The following is a 23,038-nucleotide window of genomic DNA, read 5'->3' on the forward strand; positions in this document are numbered from 1 at the left end:
TTAACTGAAGATATTTTCATTGAGATAACATTGAACCGATAAATTGCTAGTTAGTCGGAATAATATTTTATTTTTTATTTTCCATAGTCTAAAGACCATATATAAATTTTAATGGCGTGGTTCAATGGGAAAATGTCCTTCTGGGAGGTTTTGGTGGTGTCTAAAAACGGAAGGGAGCCGTTTCCTTTTCCCCGTCTTGGGAAAATTTCCTGGAAATTCATAACACAACCCCCTCGCCAACAACGCTTCATTTTTCTCGGTACTAAAGAAGGAAAAATTATGCCGGATTCATTTCTCTTTTTTGTGGCGATAATTTTTAAAACGTTTGTAACCTCCCTATTATTAAATCTAATTACTGATATTTAAAACAGTAATTTTAATTCGTTTGCATGTTTCTTTTAAATTTTAAGTATACGCCATTAATATTTAATATTTTCAAACAGCATTTAATCTAATTTTATTCCAAATTACTTTAAATAATAATAGTTTCCCACTATCTCTCCGTTTTCTGGTTAATTTAACACGAGTAATCTGTTTTTCATATCCATATAACCGAATTTATCATTAACGATATGCAAATTATTAAAATGGTATTGCAAATTTTATTTAAAATTCCGAATTTATTTAAAATTAAAATATTAAGTAAAAAATAACAACTAGGCATAATTTTAAAAATCAAATTCAGATTCTGTTTTATAAACACCAATTATTATATTAATTCCATGAAATGTTATGTAGACGACTTGGGCCTAAGGTGCTGCCTCGGGTATTAGTCTAGCTGATTATTATTATTATTATTAAATACCTATCAGGAAAAAAAACGTAACGTAACAAAGTTTGAAGTGATTAAATTGATACATACACAGGTCGTCAAAATTAAATTGTTAAATTGTTGGATTCTTTCCAATTGTAAGAATGTAAAATCACATTTTTCACAGTACATTTTATATTAACATAAAATAATAATATACCATGTCTTAAATCAACTCTGCAATTAGGCTTTTAAGGGGGAAGAATACAGTAAAAGCCTCTTTTTCGTTCAAGCTGAACGTTTCTGTTTTAACAATTACATAATTGAATTATAATTTTCTTATTAGGCTGAACCTTCCTCTGGTGCTTAAAATAATTTTGATAATTCTAATATTAATAGTTAACGAGATATAAGGTCCTAACTAAAGGGTAGTTTGGGCGCTTGCCCAACTTGTTTAGCTCCCGGGGTCCGAATTAAAACGTAATAATTTAATTACTTTTAAATTTAAAATTGTCAAAATTATTTTAAGCACTAAACAAGAGGCTGTTCTACACTTAAATATTAATTTTATAAGTTAAAATACAAAATTAAAAGAATGCAGCTAGAAATAGCGCGAAAGTAGACAATGGCCACTGTAGTGTTCCCCCTTAACGAATAATTTTAAAACTTCCAATACGGTTACCTTCGAATGAAAATCTCCCGCTTAGCAGACGAAAAATCCGGCAGTTTAAGAGCTCGCGTTAGCTTTGTAAACAGAAAATGCTAATTGAGGAAATAAATTTTAAATTCGCATCTCAACTGAGTTAACCATTATAAATTGTTTTCTCCAAACTGTACCACTACTTAGGCAACTAACGGAATTAAAATTGAATTATTCAACGTAATTCCCCTCTCCAATACACTTAAAATCTCAACTAATGGAATAAAACAATTTTAAAATTTTATTTTTCGTAACGCTTACCTTTCAGGTATATATAAAAAAAACTTACATTAACGTAAGTAACCACTTTGCTATCAGAAATAAAAAAAATTACTTTTTTTTAATGGTTATATATATTTAAAAAAAAGTCTATCATAAATAAAATAAGTGGGCCCCTCCTGATGTAGTAAAGTCTCGGGTTACGTATGGTATGGCTCACCTGTCAAAAGACTCCCGAGGTCTAAGCAGCGACGGCAGCTCCCCCCGGCGGGGATGTAACGAAAGTAAAGATCTATCATTTAAATGATTTATCTATCGTTATCAGAAAAGGGAGAGATGCGCTCTACACACCGCTGGGGGGATTATCCCCTCGCCTATTTACTCTCTCGTAACTCCAGGGACTATTTAATGCCATGTATCACTCCGCTCCTCACTCCCTTCTGCCGCACTATAGCCTCCCTGCGCCCCTTTTATGGCTTACTTCCGACCATTTAATACCCCCTGCTATTCTGCTCCGTAGCTTTTATTAAAGTCAATGGAGTCATTGTGTGTTATGTAATGTAAAGTAATGGAAGATGTTGTTGATGGTAATTTTGCAGGATTGTTTTAAAATTGGAGTACTATGACTGTTATCAGAAGTATATGATATACGTAACTCGGGGCTCCCACCAAAATCTTTATAAAAAAATGGGGGAAATAGGTACTTTTTGCAAAGTGGCGTAGACAAGGAGAGGGTTTCCATGTTCAAACCACCCCCTAATAACAAGTAATTAATAAAAGTAAATAATTAACATTATTTCTTAATAATAGTAAATAATTAATATTATTTATAATAAAATAATTAAAACTTCAATATTATTTCTAATAAAATAATTAAAACTTAAATATTATTTCTAATAAAATAATTAAAACTTAAATATTATTTCTAATAAAATAATTAAAACTTTAATATTATAAACGTTTCTTAATAATTATATTATAAACGTTTCTTAATAATTATATTATAAACGTTTCTTAATAATTATGTTATAAACGTTTCTTAATAATTATATTATAAACGTTTCTTAATAATTATGTTATAAACGTTTCTTAATAATTATATTATAAACGTTTCTTAATAATTATATTATAAACGTTTTTTAATAATTATATGATAAACGTTATTGAATAATATTATAAACGTTTTTTAATAATTATATGATAAACGTTATTGAATAATATTATAAACGTTTTTTAATAATTATATGATAAACGTTATTGAATAATATTATAAACGTTTCTTAATAATAATAATATTATAAACGTTACTTAATAATAATATTATAAACGTTTTTAAATAATAATAATATTATAAACGTTTCTTAATAATAATATTATAAACGTTTCTTAATAATAATAATACAAACGTTTCTTAATAATAATATTATAAACGTTTCTTAATAATAATATTATAAAGGTTTCTTAATAAGAATAATTAATTAATAACTTTTCTTAATAAGAATAATTAATTAATAACTTTTCTTAATAAGAATAATTAATTAATAACTTTCTTAATAAGAATAATTAATAACTTTTCTTAATAACAATAAATAATAACTTTTCTAAAAAATAGTGTTTAACAACCAATTCGTCCGCTTCACTAGAAAATATTAAGATAAGACAATTTTCTTTAACGTCTTTAATAAACTGCACTTAACATCGCCATAAATGACAAAAATCAAAAGCGTTACAGATAAAAATACAGCCTCTAAATCCCTTCGAAGAGCAGAACCCCACAAGTCAACGCCGGTTGATATAGGCCCAAAAATAACGGAGGAGGTCCAAAAAAAAAGACTAATCCCCCCGAAATGGAACAACTTCTGTGAAAAATTGCTTGTCTAGGCGAAGTGGTGCCCGCGCCCCCCGCTACCATCGCACCCCCTACAGGGTTCGCTTCCTACCCAGGTGACCCGTGACCCGCACCAAATCGGAACCCTCCGAGTCGGTCCCTTTCAAGTCGGCCGAGATTGATCCCAGATCCCTCGACGCCATTTTTGGAACTTTAAATCCACGCTTCTGAATAATTTACCGCAATTAAATTACGTTATTTACGGCATTATCAGGGCTCCTTGCGATTTTTTTTTAAATTTTATAGGTATTATAGGAAATTGTATAGAAAATATAGGAAATTGTATCGAAAATATAGGAAACTGTATAGAAAATATAGGAAATTGTATCGAAAATATAGGAAATTGTATAGAAAATATAGGAAATTGTATCGAAAATATAGGAAATTGTATAGAAAATATAGGAAATTGTATAGAAAATATAGGAAATTGTATAGAAAATATAGGAAATTGTATAGAAAATATAGGAAATTGTATAGAAAATATAGAAATTTATAGGAACATTTTAGCTAAAAATAGGAATTTATAGAAACATTTTTCTTAAAAATAGGAATTTATAGGAACATTTTTAGCTAAAAAATAGAAATTTATGGGAACAATTTTGAAATTATAGGAACTCTGGGAGCCCTGCATTATTAATTAAATGGATCTAAATAGATGAAATTAGCTTGTTCAGTTTAAATAGAGCCAACTCTAGAAACTTCCGTAAGTATGACACCTCCAGACCTAATTTCCATAATTAATATTGTCAGAAGTAACGTAGTACACGTAAGTATGACACTTCCTATACGAACTTCAAAGTCTAATTTCATTAGTTAATAATGTAATAAGTAACGTAGTAAGTATGACACTTCCTATACAAACATTAAAGGATAATTTAATTAATTTATAATGCCATAAGTAACGTAGTAAACGTAAGTATGACTATACTTTCGAATCATATATTTTTTAATGATTGTTCGTTTCAACAAAGACCAGGCGAATCATTACGTGGCTAAGAACTGATAATTTTTCGCGAGCTGTTACTAGTCTTTGGAAAAATTTAACACAGCGTATTTTGAGAATCAAATTGTCAAATAATGGTAAGTTGTTGGATATGTTGTTGTATCGGAAGGTAAAATTGAATGTTACAAACACAACATTGGTTTCTGCAAGTTATTTTCGAACTATACCTCAATAGACCCATGTTGAAAGTTGAGGGGCCGAAAATTAACATTTTTACCTGGCAACTCAGCATTTGGACGGAACATCCGTTTCCTTACTTCCGCCTGTATATTTCAATGGCGGTCACGTGGTTCAAAACGTCACAAACAGGATGTTCCGTCCACAGGTCTCACTTAAGCCTCGTCTGCGGCCCCTCTTTTGTTATGAGTCTATACGTTTTCGCTTTCAGTGTCATACTTTCAGTGGCGTAGCTAGCATAAAGTTACATAATGAAACAAGTATGATACTTATTTTATTATGTCACTTGATGTTTTAATAAATGATATTTCTATTTTTTTATAAAGTGTTCTCTATTAATTAATTAATTTATTCGTTTCAAATTTCTTATATAAGTGTGGCATTTACTATCTATGGTTTATTATGGGTCTTGCTTGTATGGAGAGGCGATTAGATACGGTACAAACCGCAGAGGTTAAACTGAACTCGGGTTTTCTTAAAGAATCCCATAAAAATATATAATAATAATAATCAGCTAGGCTACTCACCCAAATCACCACCTTATAGGCTTAAGTCATCAAGCGACTTTAATGTATCAACATCCTGAATTAATGGCTTTAATATAACTGTAGCTATGAAAACGGTCGCCATTTTTGTTATCTCTATGGGAGGGCAGGGGAAATCATGGGTGACGTTGTATGACACCGTACTGAAATTACTCTATATATTAAAGAAAGTTTAATAAAAATAAATTTACGGAAATAATAATATAGAGCTTAGGGCACCAAGGAGTTGCGCGATTTTGGGCACCCGTCTTGTACGCAGAAAGTTAAAAAGGCGCTCTTACAATTGGGGGCCCTTAAATAGAGGTCCCTAGCCTTCAAAAAATCAAAACTGTAAATAATCAACTCCCAAAAATTGAAATCTAAACAAACGTAATTACACTAATAAAAATATTCAGTAACGAAACTCAAATATCAAGAAGTGGATAGTATTTGGAAAATTTGAAGGGGCTACGGTACCCCCAATATAGGAGAAGCTTATCGGGGGTGGGTACTGTTAAAAAAAAGTCTGATCCCTACGGCGACTCTTAGACGCGCCTACGCAAGAGATATATTTTGGCGGGGACTACGGGACACGCTGCGGGTTTAAAATTTCCCCCAACGGCGCCGAAATTCTCGCGAAGAAAATCGCCGTTGTCCAATATCCGTCGCCAAGGCGCCCGGCCGGCGAGCGGACATCGGCGGCGACGGGGTTCCAACACCGCGACCGGCGCCAGCTATCCCCGGCCAAGAGCCGCATCCCTTGCCTCGCCGACAAATCTATCTATTCGCTCTTAACTTTATAGATTTGGAAAAACTAAGGGCATCGACAATTTTGGAAACGCGCTGATGATTTAGACCAGTGATGCCAGAACGAGGGAAATTTACCACGTCGATATAGGGAAATTTTTACTCCTAAAACGGTAAAAAGGGGGAAAAGGGAAATCCGACCAAAAATTAACTAAATCTAGCGAAATTCGAGGGGGAAAATTATTTTGCGAAATTCGACGGGAAAAACTATTTTATTTTGCTAAATCTAGCGAAATTCGAGGGGGGAAACTATTATATTTAGCTAAATCTAGCGAAATTCGAGGGGAAAACTTATTTTATTTAGCTAAATCTAGCAAAATTCGAGGGGGAAAAATATTTTGCGAAATTCGAGGGGAAAAACTATTTTATTTTGCTAAACCTAGCGAAATTCGAGGGGGGAAACTATTTTATTTAGCTAAATCTAGCGAAATTCGAGGGGAAAACTTATTTTATTAAGCTAAATCTAGCGAAATTCGAGGGGGAAAAATATTTTGCGAAATTCGAGGGGAAAAACTATTTTATTTTGCTAAACCTAGCGAAATTCGAGGGGGGAAACTATTTTATTTAGCTAAATCTAGCGAAATTCGAGGGGAAAACTTATTTTATTAAGCTAAATCTAGCAAAATTCGAGGGGGGGAATTATTTTGCGAAATTCGAGGGGAAAACTTATTTTATTTAGCTAAATCTAGCGAAATTCGAGGAGAAAAACTATTTTATTTAGCTAAACCTAGCGAAATTCGAGAGGAAAATTATTTATCTAGATCTAGCGAAATTCGAGGAGAAAAATTATTTTATTTAGCTAGATCTAGCGAAATTTCAAGGGTCGGAAAAGGAAATTCCAATTTCGTGACCTGGCATCACTGATATAGACAATATACTTTTAGTTTCCATGGTAACCCTTTATAAGAGCGCGAGGAATGCTAAGAACTGACCGTCTACGCTTATAGGCGTTTAAATAAATCATACTCCCAGGAAATCACCAAGAAGTAATATTTCCGAGAGCCAAGACTCGCAAGGCTTGTTTGAAATAATGGAAACTTTTCACCTGTGAACAAAACGTCGTGTTTTTGCCAAACCTTAAAATTTCAAAAAACTACCTGGTTAAAAGGGAACGTTTGTTGCTGCCGTAAAGGTTAAAATTTTCCATTATTTTAACAAGCACTATATAAACAGTGGCTTGCAAGTCCTGGCTCTCGGAAATATTACTTCTTGGCGATTTCCTGGGACTATGATTTATTGAAGTGTCTATTGGCTAATTTCAAAACGACATTTTTACCTCTACATTATGAGGTATAACGGGCTTAGTTACCGGATTTTATCACCTAAAAGGACGTCGTATTTTTAGGGAAAAATAATTTTTAAATATAAGACAAATTTATTAGCGTAAAAATGTAGGTGTGATAAACTGATATTTCAATTTCGTGTAAAAGTAAAATTAGATTTAAACTAATAATTTAAACTGACGATCATACAAATATATGAAATATTTTATGCGGGAATTAAAATTTTTCCCAATATCCTAGGTGGGGTTATAAAAAATTGTTTATTGAAGTTTGGTTCAAAGGGGGATGTACTCAATGGGTCTCGCGCATGAGCAATTTGGACAGAGTTCTCAGTGGGTTGGGCTAGATTATACCGAGCGCAATACGGTCCCTCTAATTGAGGGTTTATTTGTCAAAGATTCTATTTAAGAAAGTATACATATTTTTTTCCTCTTAACAGTAAGGCTGACGATCTGGATGAGTGATTTGTCGGGCAAAACCTCTTTAAACGTCTGGTTTTTCTGTGCTAGCGTTGATGGATAACCCCCGTGTTTAGAATCGAACTAAATTAATCATAATAAACAATTTTTTTCGTTATTTAAGTTTGTTTTTTACCATGAAATTTTTTGTTTATCGCTGACGAAGCGTTTTGTAAAATGTTTGTTAAATTCAATTCACGTACAAGATTTTATATTTCGTTCACGTAAATTATTAAAATTGCATGTGAATTTCAAGTACAACGTGTAGAAAAATGAATTTTCTAGTAAATTTAGCGAAATTTGGAATTTATCCAACGATTTCGAAATGGTTAATATATACGCATTTCCGTTTACTTTTATCTGCTTAACTCGAATATAAACCTCTAATCCTATAAAAAGTGTAGGAACATGTTGTTTTACAGGTAATAAAATTGAATTGAATAAGGGTCGCCATAAGTAAAATAAAAACCATAAGTATGAGACTTCCTATTTTTTTAACGCTAATTTCGACACTGACATTCTTGTCAATTTTCATCTTGGACTCGCACTCAAATTGAGTAGCTTGTTATCGTCCTTGGTAATATTATATTATTATACCTATATTACGTAATATCTCTGAAAATCATTTCAGCGATAATTCGTCCTTGGTTCGCTTTACGTATATTTAGACACCAGGGGGCTCTGTGCTGAGAATTAAACCTATAGACCTTTTGCGGTGTCTGAAATTGAAGCTCGTAAAATTTTCTGGTAGCCCTGTTGATGAAAAGCTGTTTTCCATACAGTATCTACTATCCTACTGTTAATTCTATTAGTTTAAAAAAATAGTTGTACCGTGGGATATCACTTTTAGGGCTTTGTGATTTACCATTCATTTCCTTAGTATTTAAGAGAACACAAGTATTAAAGGTAAGCTTAATTAGTTTTTATGTTTTATGAGTTAAAAGCTTTAAAGGATCAAAATTAGGTAAAGTACACGGGCTAGAATGGCAAGGCTTAGGATCTACAATCGCTCACGTGGTCTCTATGTCTCTGCTACAATGTAATCAGCTGGGATTCTCCTGGGAAGAAATTTTCTTTTTTCATCCTACTAAAGGTGATACTGGGGGGGGGGGGGGTTACCCAAAGTGAAGGTGACTTGGGAGGGGGGGGGTCGTAACGGGGAAAATAATAAAAATGGTAGCCCCCAGTCGAAAGCGCCGCAAATTATCTATTTTACGCAATATCTCTGAAAATAATTTCAGTGATAATTCGTACTTGGTAGTAGAAAATCTCGCTTTAGGTATATTTAAACACTAGGGAGCTCTGTGCTGCGAAATAAACCTAGTTTGCGCAGTATAGCTCTGAAAATCAGCACTGAATAGGTAATGTTGTTTCTAATTGACACACTAATTTGTTATTACGTTAGGTATAGGGAAACTTTACTCCCCCTTTCGTAAACAGCGTACTGCCTTCGACGCTGGGAACAACCTCCTAAACTGTATTATATCACGTTACTATTATATCTAAGCATTACACGGCTCGACCCAAAATAGGAGGCCTATGTTTTTGGGGAAGGGGCATGACTCTACCCTCAGGGTCTTAAAATTCCAGGTTGCGACTCTCGAAAAAGGGGGCGGTTCTGCATTTACTTTCTCGAGCGAAATATAGTTTTCTTCCTCGGGCCGGGTGAAAGTTAAAATTGATAGATTTGATATACTGGATCGGAATCGAACCCTGGGGCGCAAATAACGACTATCGGTACACTTAACAGAATTTATTATTGAAAAATATTTTTGTTAAAATGGACGTTAAGTGTTCTTTGTCCCTATGCATGGATGCTTACTTATCGGTTTTTTTTTTATGTATACTTTTATGTATCATGAATGTATTTCCATAAAAACTTGTTGAGGTTAACGGTAATAGTTAGTGTAGGGAGCTATTGGCTCGCGTAGCATGAAGGGTTGGCCACCACCCTCCTACGCGTTGTAACCCGGCCACCTGAATTAATGGCTTCAAAAGTCGCTTGATGACTTAGACTTAATGTGGTGCCTTGGGATATTTTCTAGCTGATTATTATTATTATTTATATTTATGGATAATGTTAAGACTCAGGGCTCCACAGTAGGCCCAAGTCATCTACCAGCGTTTCATGCCTTTAATTCAGGTGGCCGGGTTAAATGGCGTAGGAGGGTGATGGCAAGACCTTCAACCCACGCGTACCAACAGCTCGCTACACTCACAACACCCAAGGTTCCACACAAGGCCCAAGACATCTACCAACTTTTCATGCCTTTAATTCATGTGCCTGGTTAGAGGGTGGTGGCAAAACCTTCAAGCCACGCAATCCAACTGTTCCCTAAACTTACTATTACCACTACACAAATTCATTAAACATTTTGTTGAACGATTAATTCTTTTTCTATGATCTATCTGAGGTGAGGTGACCAAATTATATCTATGTTTCAATCGGAATATTTACTCTGTCACTCAGATTTATATATTTAATTGTTATTCTGGATTTTTATCTACAAATAGTTCCAATAAAAATATAAAATAAATAATAATTGACAATAATAAATACAATCCTGCATAATTCCTATTCCCACCTCACATTCATTGTGTATTTGTTGAAAGATTATTTATATTTCTAGAATCTATCTAAAGTAATTAACATGACGGTAGTATATTCCAAAATATATCTATGTTTCAATCGGAATACTTACTCTGTCGCCCAGATTTATATATTTAATGGCTATTCTGGGTTTTATTTAAAACTAATTCCAATAAAAATGAAAGAATATTTAAATAATAATAGCCAAAAATGAAAAACAAACGGTCAAAACTGGAAATTGCAAATTTCGAAGCATTCTTACACAATTCTGCATAATTATATTCCCATCTCTCATTCATTACGTGTTTTTGAAAGATTATTTATATTTCTAGGATCTATCTGAGGTGACCAACATGACGGTAGTATATTACAAAATATATCTATGTTTCAATCGGAATATTTACTCAAAATTACATATTTAATTGTAATTCTGAGTTTTGTTTAAAAATAATTCCAATGAAATTGAAGGGATAAATAATAATAGCCAATAATGAGGAACAAACGGTCAAAACTTACATTGTGCAGTTTGTAGTATAGGCCACAGGCATTGCAGACGGGTTCGCCGTTCTGGTTCCTTCTCCAGAGCGTCGTGGTCGTGGTTTTGCAGTTGGCGCAACTGGTACCCGCTCGTCTCGCTGCCGACTGCAATTCAGAGGAACAAAAAAAGAACACCCCATGGCCCCCCCTTTGGTTAGGCAAACTCTCTATTCGGACGAAATATCAGCCCTAGCTCTCGTGTTGATTTCCATTTGAAAATTTTTTGGCTTTGAAATTCGTGATAAAAACATTCTCAAGTTAAACTGTATCGTAGGCAACGTTACTTCGAAACTTTTCTACTTTAATCTTGTAGAATAAATGGTTAAAATAATAATTAAAATATTTTAATTATCTTTTACTTTAAATTTACGATAGAAAAAGTTATATTTACGTTTAACTTTTGAGAATATTTTTTTCGCGATTTGGAAATGAATTAAGTAAGCACTACCGTTAGTCGTTTGTCGCAACTTTGTAACGCATTTCACACCTGGATTTGTTGCAAAGTTGCACGTGACGACTGATTTCATTAAATGATTTTCATTTCGGTTTGTATTTCGAATTATTATATTGAAATGGTTATTATATTGAAATGGTTATTATATTAAAATGGTTATTATATTGAAATGGTTATTATTATATTAAAATGGTTATTATCATATTAAAATTATTGTTAAAATATTAAAATGGTTATTGTCATATTAAAATGGTTATTGTCATATTAAAATGGTTATTAAAATATTAAAATGGTTATTAAAATATTAAAATTATTATTAAAATATTAAAATCATTTTAAATTTTTTATTATCATTTTAAAATTGTTTTTGTCATATTAAAATTGTTATTATCATATTCAAATGGTAATTATATTATAGTTAAATAATATTTTAATTATATTATTATATTATAGTTAAATAATATTTTATTTTAGTAATGGAAATATGAAATATAATAAATTAGTATTTTAGTCGTAGGATTGACACGTTGATAAATTTCAACCTACTAGTGCATAACAAAAAAATCACATTGTCATTAGTGGTTATTAAAATATTAAAATTATTATTAAAATATTAAAATCATTTAAAATTTTTTATTATAGTTAAATAATATTTTAATTATATTATTATATTATAGTTAAATAATATTTTAATTATATTATTATATTATAGTTAAATAATATTTTAATTATATTATTATATTATAGTTAAATAATATTTTAATTATATTATTATATTATAGTTAAATAATATTTTAATTATATTATTATATTATAGTTAAATAATATTTTAATTATATTATTATATTATAGTTAAATAATATTTTAATTATATTATTATATTATAGTTAAATAATATTTTAATTATATTATTATATTATAGTTAAATAATATTTTAATTATATTATTATATTATAGTTAAATAATATTTTAATTATATTATTATATTATAGTTAAATAATATTTTAATTATATTATTATATTATAGTTAAATAATATTTTATTTTAATAATGGAAATATGAAATATAATAAATTAGTATTTTAGTCGTAGGATTGACACGTTTATAAATTTCAACCTACAAGTGCATAACAAAAAAATCACTAATATTTAAATAAAAATATTTGACACCAATTAAAATTCCATCTGATAAACCCACACTTCCGTCAATCAAAACGGTTTCTTCATCATTATCTCTGCTTAAGATAAAAGCAATCAAATATAACGCGAAACTTACAAGCATAAGTTTATAATCACTTTGTAAATAAGTGTGACAGTTTCTTCGTATGCTAAATTTCTACACATAACCATTTCCACAATAAACTCACATGGAAGCAGAGTTGTTGATGTTGTAAATTTTTTAAATCGAAAAAATTGATTTATTTCATTCATTGATTTTAATTGATTTTATTGATTTTTAAGGTTTAATAAATTATTTTCGTAACTAAAATTTTAATTACAATTCGTCAAATTTACTTATTAATTAAGAATTAAATTTAATAGGGATTGCTCTGATTTAAATTTTCGTAACATTTTCATAAATACATTGAAGTGTAATAGGCGACTTAAATCAATGAATTGATAGACTTATGGTACAAGTAACTGACATTATGTAAGCTTGCAAGTAATGTCGTAAACGCTATAGGGAATTCGGTTCGAACGTTAGGCTTAAGGAGATTAATAGGTTATCCACTCAAATAAGACGGTAATTTATACCGACCACAAAGCGATTCGATACATAATGCAATTGAATATATTGGCATTCGACGACATTAGCATTTTCAAGATCAAAGTCCTAAAGTCAAATCGGATCATTAAACTCAGCTTGTAAAATTCAAATACTTCAAACAATTTTAAGTATAAAGTTAGTGTAATTATCTCGGACTATGCTTTACTGAATTTCCCATTGAACAATTTTAAGCTTTCACTGGTACTTTGTAAACGAATTTGATTACATTTAATGCTCTTTAACTGGGATTTTTTTATTTAAATCGGATTTTTATACAATTAATGTTTTTTTCCTGTATAATTAACGGATATTTCACTCTTACCAGTTAGCTAATCTTAAATGAAATTTTAATTCAATTCAATTATTACCTAATATTTTAGTTTGCTCCAATTAGCTAATCTTGAATTAAATGAAATCCTAATTAAATAAAATTATTGTTTAATACTTTAGTTAGCTCAGATTTTCTATGTATTTTGATTTTTTAAGAACCAATTTTTTGCCAATTTTTATTCCACCATTGAAAAACATTCAGTGATTTATATTAATGATTTTTTTTAAATAACTAGATTTAAATTATGATTTAATTTATGATTTAAATCAATAAATTATGATATAAATCAATAAATTATGATTTAAATCAATAAATTATGATTTAAATCAATGAATTATGATTTAAATCAATGAATTATGATTTAAATCAATGAATTATGATTTAAATCAATGAATTATGATTTAAATCAATGAATTATGATTTAAATCAATGAATTATGATTTAAATCAAAAAATTTTGATTTAAGTCAAAAAATTATGATTTAAATCAATGAATTACGATTTAAATCAATAAATTATGATTTAAATCAATAAATTACGATTTAAATCAATAAATTACGATTTAAATCAATAAATTATTATTTAAATCAATAAATTATGATTTAAATCAATAAATTATGATTTAAATCAATAAATTATGATTTAAATCAATAAATTATGATTTAAATCAATAAATTATGATTTAAATCAATAAATTATGATTTAAATCAATAAATTATGATTTAAATCAATAAATTATGATTTAAATCAATAAATTATGATTTAAATCAATAAATTATGATTTAAATCAATAAATTATGATTTAATACAATAAATTATGATTTAAATCAATAAATTATGATTTAAATCAATAAATTATGATTTAAATCAATAAATTATGATTTAAATCAATAAATTATGATTTAAATCAATAAATTATGATTTAAATCAATAAATTATGATTTAAATCAATAAATTATGATTTAAATCAATAAATTATGATTTAAATCAATAAATTATGATTTAAATCAATGAATTATGATTTAAATCAATGAATTATGATTTAAATCAATAAATTATGATTTAAATCAATAAATTATGATTTAAATCAATAAATTATGATTTAATACAATAAATTATGATTTAAATCAATAAATTATGATTTAAATCAATAAATTATGATTTAAATCAATAAATTATGATTTAAATCAATAAATTATGATTTAAATCAATAAATTATGATTTAAATCAATAAATTATGATTTAAATCAATAAATTATGATTTAAATCAATAAATTATGATTTAAATCAATAAATTATGATTTAATACAATAAATTATGATTTAAATCAATAAATTATGATTTAATACAATAAATTATGATTTAAATCAATAAATTATGATTTAAATCAATAAATTATGATTTAAATCAATAAATTATGATTTAAATCAATAAATTATGATTTAAATCAATGAATTATGATTTAAATAAATAAATTATGATTTAAATCAATAAATTATGATTTAAATCAATAAATTATTATTTAAATCAATAAATTATGATTTAAATCAATAAATTATGATTTAAATAAATAAATTATGATTTAAATCAATAAATTATGATTTAAATCAATAAATTATTATTTAAATCAATAAATTATGATTTAAATCAATAAATTATGATTTAAATAAATAAATTATGATTTAAATCAATAAATTATGATTTAAATCAATAAATTATGATTTAAATCAATAAATTATGATTTAAATCAATAAATTATGATTTAAATCAATAAATTATGATTTAAATCAATAAATTATGATTTAAATCAATAAATTATGATTTAAATCAATAAATTATGATTTAAATCAATAAATTACGATTTAAATCAATAAATTATGATTTAAATCAATAAATTATTATTTAAATCAATAAATTATGATTTAAATCAATAAATTATGATTTAAATCAATGAATTATGATTTAAATCAATAAATTATGATTTAAATCAGCCAACCCTGCATTAACCACCATTATAAATAACCGTGGTTAGATAATACAAATCGGACTATGATTTACAATATTTCCCAAAGGATCATTTGGCGATGAATTGACTTTTAAAACCCCAGCTCGGTGCATAATTCTGCGCACAAATACGATTATCGTTTTTAGGAAGGAACTCAAACATTGTCCGCTCGATTGGAGATGGCTATGAGCAGTTACAGAATGTACTCCCATTCCCGCAATCGCCTCCACATTCGACTCGACATGGAGTGGGGAATAGTTTAAAGAGAGGAGGGTAATAGTTAGTTCGTCCGTCCACCGTTGAAGGGCGCCACCGAAATGAATTGGACACGGATCCCTACGGAGAAGCTAAGCCAGTCGCCGATAAATATAGATTTTTCCCACCCCTGCAATTTGGTCTTCCCCTTAGAACCACCACTCCCTCCAATCCAACCCCCCCGACGAAACTCCCTAACCGTCTCTCGTACGCCCCTACGACGTTACCTTATCCAGTTCGCGTTTACGAAATAGCCACGAACGTCAACCTTCAACGATCGACAAGTTAACCTCCAAACCCAAGCGTCTATATCCGATACCAGATTACAAACCTTTGGCAATAACTACTTTCCTCCGCGTAAGGCTACGTCAATGGGGGCCAATTTACAATAATCCTAACACAACCAACAACGTTTGACTAGGCCTAACGGAGATTTTTTGCTTCCACCATGGATTAATCCATGCTTCCACGTTCACCTCTGTGTCGTTTTTGCCCAAGTGAAAACCAGCCTTAAGAGACGCAGGATGATGTGACGGACGGTAATTTGGCGCCTGTTTTATTTTTACTGGCGTTTTACGGAGCATGTCCGTTCCGGTAGCCCCTCCTCGACGATTACAAGACGGGATTGGGGGGGCGGGTGCCCATGCAGGGAGGACGCTGTTTAATTTAACACCCATGATTTAGCGGGCCAAAGGGGTGAGCGTATATTTTACCAATTACATTCCGGGGTTACGGTTACGGCCATAGTTGAATTCCTTCCGTGCCGGAGAATAGGATGGAGAAATAAGGTCCATGGTTAACCCTATTAGGGTGAAGGGAGGGTATTAGGGGGAAGGAATATTCTCAATTTTATCCCCCTCTCCTCGGGGGTTGTACATTATGGCATATGATTTTTCTATTTGATATCTACCATTTACTTTTAAAACTATGGAAGTTAAATCGAAATTGCCGTGTAATGGAAAAGTTATTATAGCACCGGAAGTGGTGGTATTTTTAAAATGGTCTATTTATTTAGGACCTTCTTTTATTTGGGGCTAATCTGATTGTAGAAAGAGGGTCAAAATTAGGATGAAACTAAAACCAACTTTACCTTCGAGATATCGACTAATTATTATTTAAATATGTAATTAATTAAAGGTAAAATACTCTTTGGTCTTACGAAATTTTTTATTTTAAAAAAATAATAATTTTGTTATTAGGATTAGTTATATGAGAAGGAAATCTTTCGAATTTGTAGATTTTTATGCACATTTTGAATTTATTTATTTACGGGGGAAAGAGATTTTTCGTATTTTTAAAAATACTTAAAATTTTTATTATGGTTAGTTATATCATAACTCGTGTGGTATGAAGGGCTTTCCAACACCCTCCTACGCATTGTAAACCCGGCCACCTGTTTAAGGGATTAAAAGTCGCTAGATGACTTGGTTATTAGCCTAGCTGATTATATGATAAAAAAATATACAGGGTTGCCACAGTTTTTTCACATTCAAATTCCCTGACTTTTTCAGGTTTTCCCTGAACATCTACGCAAATTTTCCCTGACTTATTTTGTGCGAAAATTTTGAACTGTTTACCCTAACTTTTAGTAAAGGTTTTCTATTTGCAACCCAAATTAAATTCCCTGATTTTTAGACTAATTTTTAAAATTCCCTGACTTTTCAATGATTTTTAGACTAATTTTTAAAATACCCTGACTTTTCCCTAATTATTAGACCCATATTCCAATTCCCTGACTTTTCCAGGGATTCCAGGTAGCGTGGCAAACTGGCAACCCTACTTATAGAATATGATGTTTGAAGATTTTTATCCTCATTTTGGACGGAATTTGGGCAAATATCCGACACCCCCCGACCCAACCTAGCATCGTAGACTTTAATGACAAATTGAACAAGCAATATAAATATAGGGTCTAGGGTCTAAAATACTTTAGGTTTTCCGATGGGGAAAAAATCGAAATATTTATTCGAAACCGACACATAAATCAGGAATAGATCGCTTTTGAAGTCAAAAGCCTAGTTTGTAGTCATTGTCCGGCCACACTGACCCACGATTATTCACTCCATAGAACCCCTTCTTATACACGCCATCAAATGATAAAAACCGTCTTGATAAAGTCACATCCCGAATCTGTACAGAAAAGAGTTTCTCTTTCACAAAATACTGTTGGTTTTTCTCTTGTTACAGAAGGTCCTCCACCCATTCACCGATCCCCATCCATTGTAAAACGAAAATTGTTATTCCCGAACGGTCGCCTTTTTTATTTGGAAATACACTTCGATCAAGATGAAAGTGTAGTAACAAGGCGAAAAACGTAGTTAACCCTACTAACCGTAAACGCGTGTTATTTAAATAGCGTAAATATGGGGAAAGCTATTATTAGTGGTCAGTATGGATTAAGGCCGGTTCGGAATACCCTGTTCAGTCAGGTAGAGGTCCCGGGGATAAAGTAACACGTTTTTTGGCAGTCGACGGTGGCGGCACGAGGGCGCCACTAACGTACGTATCTACGTAAATAAAAGAGGCGTTTCTTAGCCCCCTCCCAGTGTATATGAAAACACGAATAGTATTTTCACAGTTTTCGAGTCCCCCAATATGGCGGATGCCAACGGGGGTTCCACTTATTTTTTTGTGTGTGCGTAGGATAACAGTCAAGAATTTGTTTCGAGAAGGGAAAGCGATATTTGGTGGCCCATAAAAGTGGGAAAAGGGAATAATTTCCCCTTCAGCAAAGAAAATCTATTATATTTTGTTGCTAAAATCAACTTAAGATGGGCACAATCTTAAGATGTTCAAAAGGATTAAATCGTGTCTAAAGATTACATCGTGATTGATATGATGTAAATCGTGATCAATATGACTCAATTGAAAATAAAAATGATTAAATGGTGATTGAAATGATTATACCGCGATTGAAATGATTAAATGGTGATTGAAATGATTATACCGCGATTGAAATGATTATACCGCGATTGAAATGATTAAATGGTGATTGAAATGATTATACGCGATTGAAATGATTGTACCTTGATCTAAATGATTAAATGGTGATCTAAATGATTAAATGGTGATCTAAATGATTAAATGGTGATCTAAATGATTAAATGGTGATCTGAACGATTAAATGGTGTAATTATTAAATCCTGATGGAAATGTTTAGTGGTTATTGTAATGATAAAATGATAAAAACGATTAATTGAGGATTGTAATGATTAAATATTTATTGAAACGATTAATTGAGGATTGAAATGATTAAATTATTTAAATGGTTAAACCGTGATTGAATGATTAAACTGCGATTGAAAAGATGGAATATATATTGAAATGATTAATTGGTGATGGAATTGATCAAATAATTATTGACACGACTAAATGGTGATTGTAATGACTGAATCCTGCTAGATTAAATTGATTAAATAGCGATTGAAATGATTAAATAATGATTGAAATGGTTAAATATTGATTGAAATAATTAAACGGTAATTGAAAGTATATAACCCACATTAAAACAGGGTTTTTCATAGAACCAGCCATACCGGTTATAGCCACCTGGTTAAAACCGGTTATAGCCACTTGAAAAAATCCGGATTTATGTGGCTTTTACAAAAAAATACAATATGATTATTTTAGTAAATTAATAGTTTTTATTTAGAAATTGAGTTTATTTTTTGTTTCATATTTAGAAACTGGTTTACTTTTACCAGTTTTTCGGTAGGTTTAAAGTTCCAAAGTTCGCTGCCTCGCTTCTGTCGGTGCGTCTTACACAAAAACTAGGGGGAATTTCCCGAGGAAATCAAAATAATTCAGTTATTTTATATAGTTATTTCGCTTTATTTGTTTAGTTTCTTATTTACGACAATAACTGCAGACAATTTCTACTTACATAAGTAAAAGGTACTGTTTATATTTTAGCCGGTTATAACCGGAAAAAAAACGGTTATAGTTTCAAAAAAGCCGGCTTTTTTCCAACCCTGGATTAAAAGGTTTATATTTTTAATTATATAATCTTGAATATTGAAATTAGACTCGCCCATCGCTAACGAGAAGAGTCGATTCTTATTTTCGAGCAGAGTCAAGTTTGAACATCCCCTTAGGTAATTTAGGTATTAATTTCCGTATCAATCGATGACGATACTCGATCGTCCGTGTTTTCGCTATGAATCAGAGTTCGGATATGGCTTCGATGTAAATATATTATTTTCCAAGGCTTCCCATTTTTGGTCCAACGCCCGGTACAAAATTCTCCAGCTGGGTTTTAAGGAAACCACTGAGGTAACTTACGCTAACTCGCTCTTCAAACCGATTCGCGGTCTATTCTCTCAACGCTATCAAAGCCGGGATACTTAAACCCTTTCTGACTAAATTGGCCGTAAAATAGCTCCCCACGTTTAGAGCTAACAGAAAATTCAAATTCCTTATATAGGAAATATAATTATTTTTTATAAATTTATACGATTATACTGGACACCAAAATTGATTATAAAATATAATATTTGACTAAATTTATCAAATATAGGATAAAATCAGACTAAATTTATTAAATGTAGGATAATATAAGACTTAAATTTATCAAATGTAGGATAATATAAGACTATTTCACAAATATAGCATGTTATAGGACCAAAATTTCTTGAAAAAAGGATATTTCTTAAATATAGTAATTATTGCACTAAAATTTCAAAAAAAAAAAGGATTTTACGACTAAAATTTCTAAGAAAAATATATTTCTCAAATACATCATATTATAGGACTACAATTTAAAACAATTTTTTTGAAATATAGCATATTATAGGACTGAAATTTAAAAAATATATATTTCTCAAATATAGCATATTATAGGACTAAACTTTCTCAAAAAAGAAGATATTATAGAAATAAAATTTCTAAAAAAAGAGATATTACAAGACTAAACTTCTAAAAAATAGGATGATATAAGACTAAAATTTCTCAAATATAGGGTAATACAGGATTAAATTTCTCAAAAATAGCATATTATAGAACGAATCTCAGGTTAAAACATGCAATAGTGGTTCCCAAAAATGTATAAATCTAAATTTTATACATAGAGAATGTGCATAGCGTTAGTTTTCGATCACGAATTATGAAGTTAAATTGATATTTTAAAGAAATTAAATGAGGATAGATATAAAAAATATATCATTTCGTGAGAGTTATATGACTGCCTAGTCGAGCTTTGCATTCATTATTTTAATAAAATGAAAATATTATTCTGGTTGCTTGGCAGCAAAAAAAACGTATTTTTTTGTTTAAATACCAGGCATATTTTTAAGTAGAGAATGGTGGTGTTATTTTACCAAATATAAAGAGACTTTTGTTCCATAAAAAATAAGACTATTTAAAAAAGCTTAGCCAGAGTAATTTAAGAAGAAATGTTACAGATATTAAAATAAAAATGTCTAATCTTATGATATGGGGGTGATGGTTTAATTTAAAAATGTTTCAATTTTTGGTACGTCAATTGTACCATCCAATTGTTATTCGCGAAATGTACGTCGCGATATCCAGAGTTTCCCAAACCACGTTATACTGGAAGACTTTTCGAAACCATTCGAAGAATGTTTGGGGCTGATTAGACACAGCCTAGACCTAAATTCTCCAAAACTATACGGGGCCCCCTTATGACCGGCGAGCGCAGTTCCCGTAGTAGCGCGGTAGCACCCCACGTGGGTCGAGTTGGTCTCGGCAAACCAGCATCCGTGTTGCGCAACAAAGAAATGGTTGTTAATTTAAAAAATGATAAAAGTACGGAGCTGCAGTGGGCCCTTTACTGGGATGTGCTTCATTTTTTATAATGACATACATTCAACCCTAACTATAAACACACGCCCAGTTCGAGGTTTCTTCGCGGTGGTACGCGGGTCGAGTTCTCGGCAGAGGGGAAAAGTCAATTGGTTCCGGAGCAAGGAATTCCATGTCGCCCACATTCCCGCGATTCACTGCTGGCGGAGACCTCAGGGACCTCGCTAAACCCGAGTTACCCAAATATACACGAATCTTTTTCAGGGGCTAGCGAGAACCTTTAAGTTATAGTTTTCAAATTTAAATGAAACTTTATTGGTAGGACTGCGCGGTATCAGGGCTCCCACCAAAATCTGAAAAAAAAAATAGGGAAATAGGGGATTTTTCAGGCTAGAAATAGGGTGAAATAGAAACCAAATTTTGAAAAGTAGGAACCAAATAGGGACTATTTAAAAAAAATTAGATCTTTATTTTAACTTAAATTTTCACAAAAATTACTTTTAAAATAGGATATTTCTAAAACTGACTTAGTTTTAATTTGTAAAAATATTGTTTTACTCAAAATTATATAGTTTAACTTTACGACAGGGAGGCTCATTCTTAATTTTACCGAGTATTTCAATTTAGCCGAGCTCGTGGCACCACCTAATGTAGTAAATTATAGCTATAAACGTTAATCGATACAATTCTGGTTCAATATTATAAGCCGATGGTACTTTCAGCAAATTTACTAGAAATAGGGTAATTTAGGTACCAAATTCCGATTTTAAGGTGGTTTAGGGACCTCGAAAAAAAGTAGGGGCTTTTAGGTATTTTAGGGACCTGGTGGGAGCCCTGCGCTATGTTCCCATTTGACCCATGCAAAGCCACTTCTCCCAATTCCCACTTCACCCAAAATTCATAAAGTTATTTATTTATGGCATTGAATTAATTTTGAATAAATTTGTATTGTATGTTTAATCATTAAAAAAAACAAGTAAAAAAAGATACAAATTAAATTAAATTTGAATACATTTCTATTATATGTTTAATCTTTAAAAAAAACAAGTTAAAATAGATTAAAAATTAAATTAAATTTGAATACATTTGTATTGCATGTTTAATCATTTATAAAAACAAGTTCTTTTAAGTTTCATATTTAAGATGTTAAAGTAGTAGGTTTATCGCAGTTGGTGTTTTGGTTAACATGAAATGGGTTAGAAGTTCGAAGAATTGTATGATGTCGTTTCTATATCTTTTTGGGATAAATAGATTTGGGTCAAATGGGATTGGGTGAAAAGTAGTTTGGGAGAAATGGTTTTGGGTGAAATGGAACTAAATCGGCTGAGCGAGTACTTGAACATCATCGAGTACTCGGCCTTTTTTGAGTTTGAGTACTCGAACTCGACCTCGAATAAGTAATTGGAGAATACTCGTCGATTACCGAGTAACAAAAAATCGCATATTCGGGTACCCGATTACTCGAATAAGCTGCTCTCTAAACTTGTCGAGTATTTGGTTTTTTCTATCCTCGTTGCTTCAAAGTTCAAA

General features: G+C 30.6%; 1 protein-coding gene across 7 annotated transcripts in view; it reads right to left on the bottom strand.

Moving 5' to 3' along the window:
* The window catches only part of LOC149961209 (GATA-binding factor 2-like), a 167,776-nt gene that overhangs the window by 10,562 nt on the left and 134,176 nt on the right, over positions 1-23,038 (bottom strand). For all 7 annotated transcript variants that reach the window (XM_090175876.1, XM_090175897.1, XM_090175887.1 and 4 more), the window contains one exon: positions 10,917-11,042. In XM_090175876.1, the coding sequence (XP_090032002.1) occupies positions 10,917-11,042 (126 nt within the window). The remainder of the gene's footprint in view (positions 1-10,916; positions 11,043-23,038) is intronic.

This window comes from Leiobunum rupestre, chromosome 1 (assembly GCF_980474605.1).
Source record: "Leiobunum rupestre chromosome 1, qqLeiRupe1.1.hap1, whole genome shotgun sequence".
NCBI lineage: Eukaryota > Metazoa > Arthropoda > Arachnida > Opiliones > Sclerosomatidae > Leiobunum > Leiobunum rupestre.